This window comes from Lampetra planeri, chromosome 18 (genome assembly GCF_965212315.1).
Source record: "Lampetra planeri chromosome 18, kcLamPlan1.2.h2, whole genome shotgun sequence".
Lineage (NCBI taxonomy): Eukaryota > Metazoa > Chordata > Hyperoartia > Petromyzontiformes > Petromyzontidae > Lampetra > Lampetra planeri.
The window spans coordinates 3,551,112-3,567,430 of record NC_136124.1 but is presented as its reverse complement, the minus strand read 5'-3'; the positions used below and the strand labels follow the sequence as shown (position 1 = coordinate 3,567,430).

The 16,319-nt window shown below is 46.3% G+C and overlaps 1 protein-coding gene across 3 annotated transcripts in view; it reads right to left on the bottom strand.

Moving 5' to 3' along the window:
- Positions 1-16,319, bottom strand: part of LOC144723504 (serine/threonine-protein kinase D1-like) — a 157,792-nt gene that overhangs the window by 42,009 nt on the left and 99,464 nt on the right. For all 3 annotated transcript variants that reach the window (XM_078602300.1, XM_078602301.1, XM_078602302.1), the window contains one exon: positions 8,004-8,164. In XM_078602300.1, coding sequence (XP_078458426.1) covers positions 8,004-8,164 — 161 coding nt within the window. The remainder of the gene's footprint in view (positions 1-8,003; positions 8,165-16,319) is intronic.

The following is a 16,319-nucleotide window of genomic DNA, read 5'->3' as shown; positions in this document are numbered from 1 at the left end:
ATTTGCACCTCGGCACTATGACGGCTGCCCCCTTCTCCACCCTACCCCCCGCCCCGCTTCCAAACCACGTGTAGCCAAAGCACTGAGGTTGACACAGCCAATCAGAAGCAGTCTCGGTACCAGCTCTGGCCAATCAGTGGGCTGACCATGTTGAACCTTTTGGGGCAAATATAGACAGATTATTTTTTTACTGCCCTTGAGGTAAATTTGATTTGCCTTGCAGTTCAATCATTTTAAATTTCCATATGTTTATCTCCTAAATGTGGATATAAATGGTAACAGCAAATGACAACTTCAGTTTCAATACTACGGCAGTACCTAAATATATAGATACTTTTGTGCAATACATCATGTGTACATTTACACGCAATTACAATGCGAGAAATAGATTTCACGCATAAGTATGGCCACAAGTGTAATTACGCAAAATTATAGGACGCAAACAATAAGGGACTTGCATTGGCAGTGGTTTGTAAACGCAACTAAAATAATACCACATTCATTATGTATATATCCAATGGAAGTGGACGAAAAAGTCGAACTGTAATTTAGAACCCTTAATTTGTTATCTTTCCCCGCACCTCCGATTAGCATGGTTGGCTTCGCAAAAGAAGTTCAACATACATACAAATAGGGCCTCCCCATGCTGCGTGGGTCATGGGGTTTGTTGGCCATACTTCCCCACACAGCTGGTCAGTGCGACTTGGTGAAGCTTTGGGGGGGGGGGGGCGGCAGGGGGAGTGGAAGGTGCCAGGACCAGAGGAATCAATTTTGAAATGTTCAGATTGAAAACAGCAACAAAACCAGTGCAGGCAATGGTTGCCAAAAACTGAAATTACACAATTTATCTCCCCTGGTCCAGATGATGTATTTTAAGCATACGGGGCTGAGAATGTGTGCATAGAAACAAAAATTCCTCCCCAAAATTGAAAAGTGGTTCACGTGTGTAATTGCATAATCGGTGGTGGGAAAAAAATGGTCTCGTTCAGCCACCTGCACTCATTTTTTCGCCAAAATTTTGTGTTGATTTTAAACTTTCTTTTTGCACATTTTACTGCTCCGCAAGTTGAAAATAACTCTGTTAACGCTGTTTACACGCCATTCATCGTTGTTCCATCCACTGCTGGATGAAGGCCTGCCCATGCTGTCACCATCCCTCACAGTTCTGTGATGCCACAATTTAACTCACTCCTGCACACGAACTCATTCCATCGCTAAATCTCATTACGTTGCGAAATCTCCACGGTGGTCATTCTTTCAGGTGCTCTCCCTGCATTATATATTTATATACATTATCTATTTTCAGTATTTATTTTTATGTGATTTGCTCGCCTTTCCTAAACTTTGTACTCTTATTCATGTTTTTTTGTCTTGCTTGTTGTAGTAACCTTTTGACCCGCCACCTACCGGACATCTGAGCGTCATAGCTCATCAGATTTCTCCAGGCTAAATAAACACTCTGATTTAGATTTCAACTTATTTGGTCACGACTTTTTTTTTTCACATCATGCAGAGTGAGCAAACATAAGGAATTATAGTTATCGTTGGCATTGAGAATGGACAATTAAAGCAATGGTCAAGTTTCTTACATATCCCCCGCCTCTGTCCACCCGGCAGAATTAAGGAGGCTATTGACGATTCTTCGAGCAGCAGATCGTGTGTGGTGGGGGTGAGGTGTGGGTATTTCCACCTGTTCCAACACATCTGACCAGCGAGAAAGTAGGTAAAAGTACCTTCTAGATGGGCCCTCTGGAGGTGCCAATGCAGCAGTGCTGTGGGCAGCCAATTGCAGAGCTGCACCTTTGCCTTCAAGTCAATCATTAAGTTAGGCCGCGTGAATGATGAATGTCGCAAGTTTTTCTTGAGTTTTGCTTCAACACACACAATTTTTATATCATTATTAGTTTTGCATAACGTGTAACACATGCAAAGTGCTATACGTGTGATAAAGTGGTAAAAGCAAGTTGGTACTAACACGAGCGAGTGTGGGTATTGGGGTGGCGACACTCAGGACCAGATTACGTTCAATGGGGGCCCGGGGGCTGTTAGCTTTGGGGGGCTCCTCTTTGTAAACTAAACGTCTACCCTTCACTGCTTTACCACCACCCATGCCATTGTTATTTTTACCGAGGTTATTTCCGTTCCGGTTTTTGTTAACGTTACATACGAATTGTAAATCTAAAGTTCAAATAAACATAACGATCTTAATTGTGTGCACGTGACTGGCCGTCGCACACACAGTCATGCTGTGGCTGTCTACACAAATACGATTCAACTATTATGAAGCCGTATGTCGAGGCTGAGGGCTGTAGCCCCGAAAGGCCCTACGCTAATCCGGCCACGGCAAACTCTGAGCGTGCGAATGAGAGAGTAGAATTGCAGGTACATACCTCCCCACCAGGAGAGGCAGTGGGCGGCTGAGAGGAACAGCAGAAAATGGAAACAACAACAACGGAAACATTGAGGCAAGAGTGAAGAAACGAAGAAACATAATCAGGGGTGGGGGACGCACGTGGGAGAGTAGGATGGATCGAGTGTTGGGTCGTGGTGAAGGGAGGGAGGGAGAGAATATGTCGGGAGAGACAAAAGTAGTTGCACAGTATCAGTAAACAAGCAGGAAGAACACCACATCACAAATTGCAGAAATTTAAATTCCCCCTCGGCTGGAAGAAGATTTAATTCCTTTGACACAAAGCATATTGGGCTGTCGTGTTTGCGAGAAAATGTAAACTTGACATTTACATTACTTGTTGATTAAATAATATTGCAGAAAAGGGGCAACTGCAGTCAAAAGTGAGGCTGCAAAGATGAGAAAATCAAGCAGACAGAAAGATGAAGGGAGAATAATTTGTGCACAAATAAGCAGTACATTCGTCTGACGCAGGACATGCTTACATTTTAATGAGATGTGGCCATGCCACATAAAGGGCTTGCTTATAAGGGATTACTTCTTGAATCATTGCCTCACTTGATGCAGCTAATTCGGCTGTGACGGTCCCACCTGATGACGGAGACTTGTGTTGCCTCCGAAACGTCGTGATTTTTGTTTTTATTTTATTTTCATTAATTTTGATGTTTTACCTACGTGACTTTACCAAAAAAAACCCTTAGAATATGATTCCTTGCAGTCACGAAAGCTTCAAATCTAGAATTGAAGCCTTAAGTGGGTGAATGTATGAATAACATTAACTATGCACATATATATGAAAGCTCCCTCAATACCACCAATGCCACAAGTGATTAATAAGCGAAAACAAAAAAACCCACATCAAATGCATGACATGTAAGGATGGGTTAATGGGACGCTGCTATGGTGTAACGGTCAGCACACTGGACTCGAAAAGCAGAGGTCGCCGGTTCAACTCAAACTTCCGGCCTGGCAGTTGAACAATTGCGTCATTTTTCTATTTTTTTAAACCACCCCCATCGCCTCTGTCAAACTCAGCACCATTAATCGCTGCGCCACGGTTAAGTCGATCGGTAGGTTACGTGCGGTGGAGATCAAGTGTGGTTGCTCCCATGCCCTCCAACGTCTGGCCAGTGTGGAAGAGTAGGCCAAAGTAAAGACAAAAACGCCCTCGAGTGCTCCTAGTCAGAGGCCCTTCTGACATCAGTGGCGTGAGGCAAGCCATCGCAGGGGTGCAATTGCACGTCTAAAATGAAAAAAAAAACCAGATCAAACAAGTACCATTCTCTGCACAGTTAAATGGATCTACATAAATGCACCACTGTACATTTCATGGGTGACCTACCCCAAAGTTTGTGGCCAGTCATCCATGATTCCACCACAACCGCAAATTATTTCCCTTCTGATTCCTGGTATCCCTTCCTCATATTACAGGAAATCCAGGCAATGCTGTTTCAGTAGAATCTGCAGGCCGGGCTGTGTGATTAAGCCAATCTGTTTTTATTCATTATTATTATTCACAACAAATATAGGAACCACAACGATAATTTTGGTTGGATAATTTTCAGCAGGTTATTTATTATACTTTTTATTCGTTTCTGTTATTGGCCCTGGTTGCGAGCCTTCTGTTATTGAGCTGCCACTATCCTTGGAAGTGAATGACGCGAGGCCTGTACGTGAACAGAAAGGATTTGTGCTCGGGGGTTGTATCGCTGCCTTCATGCATTTGAAAACTTTAGAGGCTGAGCGCTTGACAATAGAACAATCAATGCTTAATAAAGGTAGCCGCTGATCGAATTGATGCGATAGTATTTGACGGCACACTGACGATTATTGAGGAAAATCCCCAAGATCCACAAAACTGGCTTGCGAGGCGGTGTCTGTCACGTGTGTGTGTGTGTGCGTGTGTGCGCGTCCGTCTTTGTGGGGATCGTTAGTGTCGTGGTTCACACAGTAAGCTATGAGCCCGGCGACCCGCGTTTGATTCCCACTCATGGCTAATATTCACTGCAGATATATCTGAACTCGTCCTGGGGCTCCCCAGAGGTCAATTCAGCATTAAACGAGCACCTCGTACACATTGTGAATGTCAGCATGGGGGGGGAGGGAATGAAGGCGGATGGGCAAGGCACTGGCCACATCGCCCCATTGTGCGCCATGTGGGCCTTCATGGCTGCTCACTAACAGCACTCGTCCCAACAGTCTATGTCGGCGAAACAGGAGATCTTTGCCTTCGCTTTGTGGCGTGTGTCCGTATGGTCGCGTGTGTTCTCCGCATGCGATTCGGGCCACACCACTCCCATCGCGAGCCACGATGGCCTTAATAGGTGCTCGCTAACAGCGCTCACCCCACAACAGCCTTTTAAGGCTAATACGATGAGTGGGGGGGGGGTTCAGGACTGCCCACGTGCATTTGTGTGCAAGTGCGTCTGTTTCCCCACTCGGCTTTTTGGGAAGAGAAGCGATCCGCGGGCGTCGTGCTTCCAAAGCTGACAAATACCGAGCGGGGAGCTGTGGCGCCACGGCGCATCAAAGCACACGTTTGCATGGGAAGTGGAGTGGAAAGGTCAGCGTGCGATGGAAAGGTCAGGCCGTCAGGGTCAGGAGGAGCGCAACCTTCCCCCTCTCCGCCTCACCCCACCCGCGCCCCCCCCCCCCCGCCCCACCCCTTGCCCATCCCATGCAAACGGCCGTGCACATTTTTCTTTGGACACGAAAAATAAATACGACGGTTGCTGGGTTCTCACGTAACTCGACGCCAGAGAGGGACAAGGAGTGTCCCTTTTGTGCGTCGTGACACGTGGAGGGCATGGCCAGCGCCAATAATCGGGGCCAAGAGGCAACCGACAAAGGGGTGAGAGAAGCGGCGGCCTCTGCCTTGCCGGAATGAGAAGCTTACGACAGCCCTGGGGAGAGGGGCGGGGGGACCTCAGGGAAGGGGAGGCATGCAATTAGTCACGTGGGGCACCACAACACAGGCAACGCTGAAGAAACCTTAAACCAACGTTAAAGGTGAAACAGAAGGAGTAATGATACGGGCTGCTTATTGTCTATCGTGTAGGCTGCTCCATGTGTATGAGGAAGGTCCGTGACGACCCAATGCTTAGTTGTAAGATGATAAATTAGAAAGGGGGGGGGGTGACGCTTAGAAGAGGGGGGGGGGGGGCAGCCCCCCCCCTCGCCCCAAAGCAACACTGCTTGAAGGGGCTCTCACATGGCACTTAAAATAGCAGGAAACAAGTTCACACAAACGGAGTTCCTTTTTATAGGTTCGTTTCAGCGTTCCAAGAAACGCGAGATAAGGGCCTTTAAAATGTAAAGTCGTTCAAAAGTTGAATATGGCATTGCCTATGAATCACAGCATTAGGCACTGTCAGAGCGAGTTCATTTCTTGACCCAGAGCTTGACAGAGAACGACGAAAGGTCCATGTGAACACTGTCAATTTCAATAAAAACAAAAATTACCAGCAGAATTTACAGCTCGAGCACCACCCACGTAGCAGGCAGTCAACAGCGGTTTTCTGATGCATTGTCTTCTCACTGACATAGGCCTGTCAGGAAATTCCACCACTGGCTAATGGGCTGAATAAGATGGTATGTATATCTCTGGTATGCGCCTATGCAGTATGCATCCTCGCAGCAACGGCTTTTGCCTGGCCATCGAAGACGGTGGTCACTGCATCATGTGCTTCTAGATGCGCTTCTGCGGCCGTCTGGAATCTTCCTCCGCCCAGCATTAGGAAGCTACTGGAGCTACGCACTTTTCAAACTAGGTTTAAAACTGATTTCTGTAGAACTGCTTTTTGTTTTTAGTTTGTCGTCCTTCCCCCGCACCTCCAAATTGCACGGTTGGCTACGTACGGTGCAAAATAAGTTCAACATACGTACGTACATACATATGCAGGCTGGGCCAGTGGGGGTGGTCAATAATGGCGGCCGCCTAGGTTACCAAGCCGTGGGTGGGTGGGGCAGCACCGTAACATTCACAAGCACAGAAACCGTTATGGATTTTTACACAATTGTATGGACTGTGTCACAAGGCGTGAATATAATGATTAACACACGCACACTGGTTACATGACAGGCAACAAATAACAACAAATGAGAGACAACTGATAACACAAGTGGTAAATACAAACAACAACAAAATCAAATATATAAAAAAAAACACGATGGGCGGATTGACAAACCAGTCGTGGCAGAAGCCGTTAACAGAACACTGCAACCCTCCACTCTTACGATGAACGTATCGTGACGTGCATGCGCAGTTTGAAGGAGCAACCAGAGGAAGAAAGAAGGGGGTGGTGATTTGGAGGTGGAAGTGTGGGACAATTTAGCGAGAGCATTCTTACGGAAAGTAACCAGCTATAAGGCACAGGAAAGAACTTAAGTCTGGCCTTAAATAATTTGGGTGAGAACTCAAGAGACTAGGATGCATCTCATTTGCAGGTGACCTGGGGCATGAGCCTCCGAGTAGGGGACGATAATAGCCATGTAGAGTCCCAATTAAGTACATGCTGCGGGTAATTTTCCAAGACGGGAGAGGGAATCAGCAGCGGTGGAGAACCAGGGGCAGAGAATGTCAAGCATCAGGAGGCGATCAAGACCAGCGTAGAGCCCCCCTCAATGGGCTTGGTGTAAACCAACATTGGCTCCCCTAAACAGCGTGTGTGCGCAGCAGCGTGCGGTGTGTCCATCCCCTCCTCATTGGTTGTGCCCCCAGGTTTGGGTCAGGTGTCAAAATTGAGCGGTAGGAGGCTGCATCGCCGAGGACAAAGTTAGAGACCAAATGGACGGCGTGGAAAATAAAGCTACCTGGAAAGCAAACCGAGCAACTATTGAGGTTTGAAAAGTGGTCTCAAACTCGAGGTAATATGAAAAGGCATGGTGGTTATGGACTTGGTATGACAAATAAAGTTTGTGCCCTGTTGTTGAACCACTTCTGGATGAAGGCCTACTCACGCCGTGTCTTTCATCGGAATTGCTCGACCAGACATCGCCATGCTGGTTTGTGGTCTGTGCAGGCCAGTGAAGGCGAGGAGCATAGATGTACAGTACAATAATGGCCTTTTCTTCCAACCACATAGCCCCACAAATCATACGACAAGCACTTTGCGCAATGACGGTCAGCCATCCACGAACTACCCAGGACCAATCCGGCTTCGTTTCCGAGATCTGACGAGATGCGCAGTGCATTCTGGGCGATTTCCTCATTCCAGGCACAAAGAGATATTACTTTGTCGCAACAAAACAAAATCATGTCGGGGCACATCTTCTAAGATTGAAAACGAATTTCTTTAGAATTGTTCTTTGTGTTTAGTTTATTGTCCTTCCCCCTGCACCTCCGATTAGCCCGGTTGGCTACGGTGGAAAATGCGGTGAAGCAGATGGCATGCCATTTGTGATCCCCAAGCGCAGTACTCTTCAGTAATTTTCAGACGGGGGGGGGGGGGGGGGGAGAGGGGCACTTTTGCCGGAGACTGAAGGGGAACCAATATTCAATATTCCTGGCTATTAGTTCCCAGGGGAAACAAACGTTTGGTGGGGCGGGCAGAGGGGGGGGGGGGGGACAAGGGGGGTTGGGGGGGGTCGGTACCGGCGGCGTGTCGTCTGCGCTGCTGCACTCGCCGGCCATCTTCGGGGCGGCGATTCCCGCGATACCGGTGAGGGAGACGTTGGAGAGACGGCGCCGCCGCAGGCCGCTGCAGTTGTTGGGGATCTTGAAGGCGCAGCGCTTGTGGTAGTTCGACCCACAGCCTGGGACGGCACGCGGCAACGACAACGACAACAATGCACGGGGATGAGCGTGCTAGTGGATGGTGGTGTGGGTGGGGGGGTCGGCTGGGGAAGAAGTTTTAATTGTCATCATCAGTCATGATATCAATCCACTGCCGATTGAAGGCCTTCGCAAGCTGCCGTCATTCTGTGACGGTACGGCGATGGAAACGATCCACCTAACACCTGCACAAAAAGCAAAACTCATGTCACAACAAGTTTGCTGAACAAATGCATGTTTTGGAAGAGGCACAACTGGAAAATTGAAAAGTGTGTGTGTATGTGTATATATATAATATATGACATTATTGAATGTGGACCAGGATCAAAATGATGAAATAAAGAGCCAATCGATTGCGGCCCAAAATGCTTTTGGGAAATCATCCGTTCAACTGTAATAAAATAGTCTTTGATTCCTGCAGTCACGAAAGCTTGAAATCAAGATGTAATAAAAAGATTCGTCAAAACTTTTTTTTTTTTACACTGGGACCACACTACCTATACGGGGCTTAGTCATTTACTAGGCTTCACGTGTACCCTTGGCTCCTCAAAATGTACACCCCCACCGCCCCTCCTTCCTAAGGATGCTTGACCCAACCAAGCATTGTCAGCTCACATGAGGACCACACACACGTGATCACCTCACACACACAAAGCGATGGAGGAACGCCTCCTGGGCAGTTTAACTATGAGGACGCACATTTCAGACGATTCCGAGACGCGGGTAAATGTTTTAAGTAAAGTCACACGCTAATTTTTTTTACTTGGACATAGTACGTCAATCATTTCGGACTGTAATTTAGATAGAAACAATATGTCCTTCGTTTCGTTGGCGAGGAAGATTTGCTCCTAAAACCGCAGAGCTTGGGCGATTGTTGGCGCCGGTTCTGGCTGCCTTCCCACTTTGTCTGTGGGTTTCTCGGGCCTCCGTGTGAAAACTGTGGGCGTTACAAATTCTACAGGGTTTTGAGATGCAATTCGCATGGATGACACAATATAGAACTACATTTATTAAATACCATGCGTCAGACGATCCCACTATTTCACCCATGCTGGGATAGTGATGGTGCATTTGATTTGGTGTTTGTGTCAAGCCATCGACTTACTGCATAAAAAATCCACACGAGGCTAGAGATATGACAGCCCGTACGTATTATTAGGATAATTGTGAAATGTTAACCATGGGGTTGTCTAAATTATGGAAGAGTCTGCAGCAAGGATGTCGGCACTTCGAAACCCTACGACGATGATAGGAGGCGGCAAACGGGAGCGACAGAAGCGGTAGCAGCAGCGACATTACGGATTGGATCAACAATCTAGGCCCAACCCATTCCGCTCGGAAACACGCGGCGTCCAGAGCTGCCACTGCAGAATCCGTCGATCCCAGATCGTCGGCCTAATTAGCCATCTTTAGACCCACAGGTAAGACAATAACGGAAGACGGTCATCCTCGACGAAGATGGATTGACGAAAAAAAGAGGACACTCCTCACGAAGTGGATATCAGCTAAAAAATAGCACACGTGTGCAACGACACATTGATTTAACTATTGAAGGAAATATTCACGCTCGAATGTGCGTTCATCCAATCCTGTGCGGTTAGTTTGTTCAGAATTTTTTTGGGTGATGGAGCAAGAGAACAAAGCAAGGTGGTTCAATTGAGATGGAGAAAAAAAAACCAGAGAGACGTAAAATAAAAAAAAGACTAAACAAATGAGACGGAACATAGGAGATATATTGCGAACAAGTACCGTAATCTACATGAGCACACACTATTGTTATGTTATCCGACTCTGTTGTATTACATTACATTTCTAAGTATACTAGATTTGTGTTTCTATTTCATTTATACCTGATGATGATTGCTTGTGTTGCAATCGAAACGTCGTATGCTAGTATTTAATTTAATGTATTATTTTATCTTTATATGTGACTTTACCGAAAGAACCAAATAATAATTCCTGCAGTCACGAAAGCTCCAAATTAAGTTTTCACACACTACAATTTAAGTAGATGAAAGGGGTATGCCAGTGTTACTATATGTGAAAAAATTTAATCTGCAATCGTAACAATCGTGATAATTCAGCAAAATCTCTGGGGTGGGGGGGGGCGGTGAATTGTTTCACGCCTCGAAAATACGTTCAGGAAATAATAAAACTGTGCAAACAAAAATCTTGAGGGAAGCAGTGTTGCAGTGGTTAGTGCACCGCGATACGAACCCGGTAACCCGACTGCAATTCCGGCCATCAGTGAGGAGTGATATCTGAACCAGCACCCCCCCCCCCCACCACCACCACCACCACTCATTCAGCCACCTACACTGGGCCCCGTTGTGAAGTATGGTCAACAACCCCCATGGCGGTGGATGGTGGGGGAGGAAAGGAGGGGGGAAATAATTACTTCAGTGAGCAAATGGATCGAGAAAGGGGCCGCATTTTATTGATATGCTTATTTATCTCTTTTTGAATTGATATTGAGGAATAATGACGGAACAAGCGGAGCACCCGTGTCGTCTGTCCTGAGGCAGGGAACACGCTGTGCTGCAATCAGGGCACAACAAAACCCCCTGTGAACCTCCCAAGAAGGGCAGCACGCGCACCAGCGTTTATTGTGCATTTTCACATAAAGGGGATAGAGAGCGCGCGCATGTGCCAAACGGCGTGACCTCGAACGATCATTGTGCTTTGAAGGAAGTGCTGCAGAACAACAAAAGGACATGGGTTAGATTATAGACATTATCGTTAGAACACGAAAGACAACGATGTGGAAGGCGTTTATCGACGAAGCTACTGCATGCCCGCTTGTGTTGTTTTTTTTTTATTCGTGATTTTTGAATTCTGAACGAGCCCACTGTGATGCAGATTAAGGTCACGTGGCTATTTGTGACGTTTACGGACAGCCCCCTCCTACCCGCCACGGTGTATACATTGAGCTGTCTCCAACTTTGCCCCGTGCATCTAACCCATGAAGCGGAGCAGGTGGCCCCTTCTCCCATGCTGCACCTACCGTCTGCAATTCCCTCTTCCGCGAGTCAACATAATTGCAAAGTCGCTTCTCCTGGGTCACGAACCTTTCTCTGCACTCGTTCCCAAGCAACCTCCCACCTCTTTCCCTTGTTTGAAAGCATTGAATGCCTCCCCCCAGTGTGTATCGCATCTTGAGATGCAGTTGTATTTAGATTCAGTCCAACTATGGCTTTGAGATTGTATGGATTAGAGAGCATAAGAGCAATGCAAAATGAATATCGCCATAAATAAAATAGGCACATGACAACGGAACGGTACAGGGGACATATAGCAACAGGAATGGAGAAAAAACCCGTAACGCCCTCAACGGCTCACACCAACTGCGCTACGAATAGCATAAGAAAAGGTAAGGAGTGAAATAAAATAACAAAATAAGTGAAAAGTAGAGAGGCATTTTTTACTTTAAATGTTAGATTTTATGGGAAGGCAAGTCTGAAAAAAAGCACTCAGGCAGGACTCGTTTCTGAGAGCGATTATTGGCAGTGGTTGAGTGATGTTGGAGTGGCAGACAAAGGAAGAACACTTTCCTGAGAGGCCGCCCGCCATGTACGTACATTGAACTTTTTTCGCACCATACGTTGGCAACCGTGCTAAGACAGAGCGATGGGACGGGCTTGTGCGCTACTGCCAGATGGATTGTTGCATCATGAGACGGTGATAGATGGGATGAAGGCTTTGGGCAGGCCTTCGTCCAGCAGTGCATAGATCATGGCTTAATGTCTATTGTACTGCTTATCTATAGACTATAAAAGACCAATACAATTTCACAGTTCAAGTTTTCCACAAAGGCTTCACGTCGTCTGCATAGGAGCCAGGTATTTATTCATTTAACAAAAGACTATTTCCAACTCTCATCTCCAATTTTTTTTAGAGAAATGGGAAAATGTTTAAGACATCCTTCGAAACCCCATTAAGTTAGCATGCCTTCGTGAAAAAATTTTCACATTTTTTTTGACATTGGTCACATAGAGCTCATGATCAATAGCATAGGTCCCTTGTTCCTTCCGGCGTAATGAGCCCCGACTCGACTCTCTATCGTGAGTCATCCAATTAAGTGCTGTGACTGACAGAAAGCTACTCCGTCACTGGTGAACAGAGTCGGCTTCTTCTCAAGTAGACGAGAGGGCACAAGCTCGTCAATCGGCAGCTCGCGTGTGGTGGGATGATGCGTTGGTCGCCTCCACCTCTTCCAATGAATCTGACCAGCATGGAAAAGTCGGCCAACATAACCTCAAGAGGAGCATCTCGAGAGCTGCACCAAAGGGAAGTCTTGTACAACGGTGGTGGTGTGAGCAAGAAATTGCAGGGCTGCCCCTGAACCATCATCAGTATAAATACAAATTATGATTCATCTCCTTAAGACTAGAAGGGTGGCCCTGCCCTGTGGATGGGGGTGAATCTTCCCCATTGGCCCCATCCTTCATCATTATATATATATATATATTCCATGAATTAAACACTCATTAATTGGTCAATAACAACTTCATATATAGAAGACTGCAGAGCTTGGGGAATTGTTTGTCGCCGGCTCACCCAGTGGCTGCATTCCCACTTGTCTGTGGTTCATTGTCACGGCTCCGAGTCGTTCTCCGTCTGCGAGAGCGAGCGACTACTGTGCGCGTCACAGGCTGAAATGATTATTGTTATTGTCATCACAGAGGCCGGTGGTGGTGCCCATGCAGTTATTGTCAAGGTTAAGCTTAAAGCATCGGTCACAAGTCACCCAACCACTCCCCGCACACCTGAGGCTGCCCTGAAGAAAAGCCTGCTGCAGTCACGCGTAAAAAATGCATCTACCCCTGTCTCGGCGCTTGCGTGCGTTTTCACGTGCGCACCATCAAGCACACGTACACGCTGACGTTCATGCAATTTTAAACAAACTCTGGGTAACCCCGGCAATTGCCACGAGTGGCCTGAGATGCCCCTACCAGGCTCCATTAATGAGCTCTCAGGATTCATTACGCGGGCAAAAACACACGATGATGATGAGTATTATGACGGTGAGGAATTGAAGCCAATGGCGGTCATCTAATAGGTTCCTTTTTATGAATTGATATACCAGATAACAGTTTCAAATCGGACCAATTTACAATTAATGTGCTTGATTTCATCAGATCGTGGACGCTCACAGAGCTGATTGGTAGCTGGAAGGAAGACCGCATGATTATACCAGATAGTGTAGGCTGGGCCTGCGAGGTGATCATTAGGTGACAACACATCGAGGGAGTATTCAATCTATGAGTAAATACTTTAGTGTAACCCTCCCTTGTAGGTGGTGGGTTTTCTCCAAGTACTCCGATTTCCTCCAATTTCCAAACACTCATTCATAGAACCAGCCAAATGTGTGTGTGTAGTCTCGATACCTCACCGAGACTTTCCTGGATACATAAATGGCATTATTATTATTATCACTACATCTGATGGATATTACACAGCGTTATTGAAAACACAAGTAATCAAACGATCTAAGGCGAAAAAAAGACGGAAATAATACTAACAATAAGCATTTTTTATCGTACAGTACATCTCATAAAGATGTGAGATGGTGGTGTGGGTCATAAGTTCAGGCGAGCCCACGACTCTACATCGTAGCGTGAGAAAAGCAGCAAGCCCAAGGCTAAAACAGAACCGGAGGAGCCGCCTTTCTCATCGTGAGCCGGCAACCCATTGTCGTTTCGTAATGGTGAAAACAAAAACATGTTTCTTGCTTTCTCAGAGCCTTGGGCATTTCTGCTAAATCCCACAATGCCTAATAATCCTAACACATTTGCCCTTCCCTGCTGGGAGGTCAGGCATTTGAGCAACGTTTTTTAATTAGCATGAATACATCTCGTTTGTGTTGTGCCCATATACAGTCGAAAACCAAAATGCAGTGCATTTGACACTCCATTTTTTTTGTTTTTGTGCAAAATTTATTTGTTTTGTTTGCCACGAAATATACGGCGGATTATACGCAGCATCAATACACTCTTGTGTATTGATGCTGTGTAATAATATATTTCTTCTGCTAAAGCCAAACCAATTAACTAGACCGGGGGGACACGTTTTGCTCTACCTTTCATCTGATGAACGTTGCATCATCGAGACATGCCGAGGCCAACAACGCAGCATTTCAACTGCAGACTTTGAAGGCACACTTCAGAGTGACAATTAGGCACTAATGGGGAGGGGGTCGGAGTCTTCTTTAAAAATTGTTTAAAGCTGGAGAGAGCTGAACATCAGATTCTAAATTACAACCAGGTGCAGCTCAATCGCAGCCGACTGCGATCCTGCTGATTTTGTTTTAAATCTGGCAAGCTCATCGCGTCGGCAATGTTTACAAAGCGTACAATGGGGCTTTTTTGCATCCCTAATAAATAACATGCTTTAATTCTATTTTTGAAGCTTTCGTGACTGCAAGGATTCTTACTCTTAGGCTTTTTCGGTAAAGTCACGTAGGTAAAAAATAAAATTAATAGAAGTAATAATAGAAATAAAATAATAAATCACGACGTTTCGGAGGCAACACAAGTCTCCGTCATCAGGTGGGACCGTCAAATACAAGACAGGAGGGCAGCAATACTTGACATTAACTATCTCGTGAGTGTTTTACTGTCCCCGTCTGCGTTTCTGACTGCCTTGTTCTCGTCCCCACTTGTTTTGTTTTCCACGGTGGCTAGGAGATGTTAACTACCTCGCCTGATATACACGAGGTCGTGAGTTCGATCCAGACCTTGACGCCTGCTGTCTATTTGGACTTTGCATGTCGCGTGGATTTTTCTTTTGGGTTCTCCGGTTTTTCCCCCTTCGCATTTAGAATCAACGTGCATTTAGGTGATTTTGGCTGCTATAAATGTACACGTGACAAGCCACTTAGTCGAGCTATCATTTGTGGCCAGGTCACTTCTGAAAAAGAGCGAAATAGCTCAGTGGGCCTTACCTGATAATAACCGAGCGGAGGACGATGGTAAAACGGAATAGCCTTATCGGCCAACGGGTCTCCTTGTCAATATTTCCTAATACATAAAAATAAAGAATAGAAAAATAATATTGACAACTGTCTCCACATGTCATATCGGTCATGGGATTTTTGTTGTTGTTGCCATACTTCACCACGCTGGTCAGTGCAATTTGGCAGAGGAGTGGGGGGGGGGGTATAGGGGGCAGAACTGGTTCTGATATCACATGCCACCAACGTTAGGCATAGCCGGGAATCAAATTGGGGTCGTCAAAGGTTCATAAGCCCCCACAGGCTAACCACTGTGCCACCACTCCACCTGCGATTCAAAGATGCGGCTTAGGAAACGGTATGAATAAATCTCACAGATGCATTTAGAGGTTACTTGATTGTTTGGCTACCTTTGTTACCCAAGTCTTCCTTGCAAAAATAGATACATATGAAGCTGGTGCTGCCGCTTCTCTGAACTTCACATAAAATAACACGGTAATTACAAATAATAATAATCATCATCAGCCATGGTCAATCCACTGCTGGATGAAGGCCTCCCCCCCCCCCACTCCCCCTTGCTGTCATCATCCTTCACGATCGTGCGATGCGACAGTCCACCTAGCACGAAAAAATTTCATCGCTCCATCTCCTCAGTAGTCATTCCAATCAGAGGCCTTCACTGGTTGCCACCACCCTTCGTTATTCCTGAACATCGCCCATTATCCCTTCGAGCCGTGAAGTATCCTGTCTTTATTCAGTGGTTATGTCATTAATGTGCATACTAAAAAATAGGGATGCATTTGACTGAAACTGACGGGAGAGAACAACGGATTTAGTGAGGTTTTAGTAATATTGAGGTTTACAGAGAGAGCGTCTTAAATAGTCTTGAAGAGGAAGGTGGGGTTAGGCGGTGGGTGATTTCTCATTATGTGCTCACTACGACGCAATGATTCATCTTTCCCAAAATAGTCACGTCACCCTAACAGCCTCTCAACGACTTATAAATAGTCAATGATATACTGCACAGACCTTGCCAATCCACTGCTGGATAAAAGCCTCACCCCATCGCGTTGGTCATGGGGCTCATGTGACCGTACTTCACCAAGCTGGTCAGTGTGTGGTTTGGCGAATTGACCGGTCCGACTCGGACATCGCTCACTGCTGCCGTTACCCGACAGCCGGGA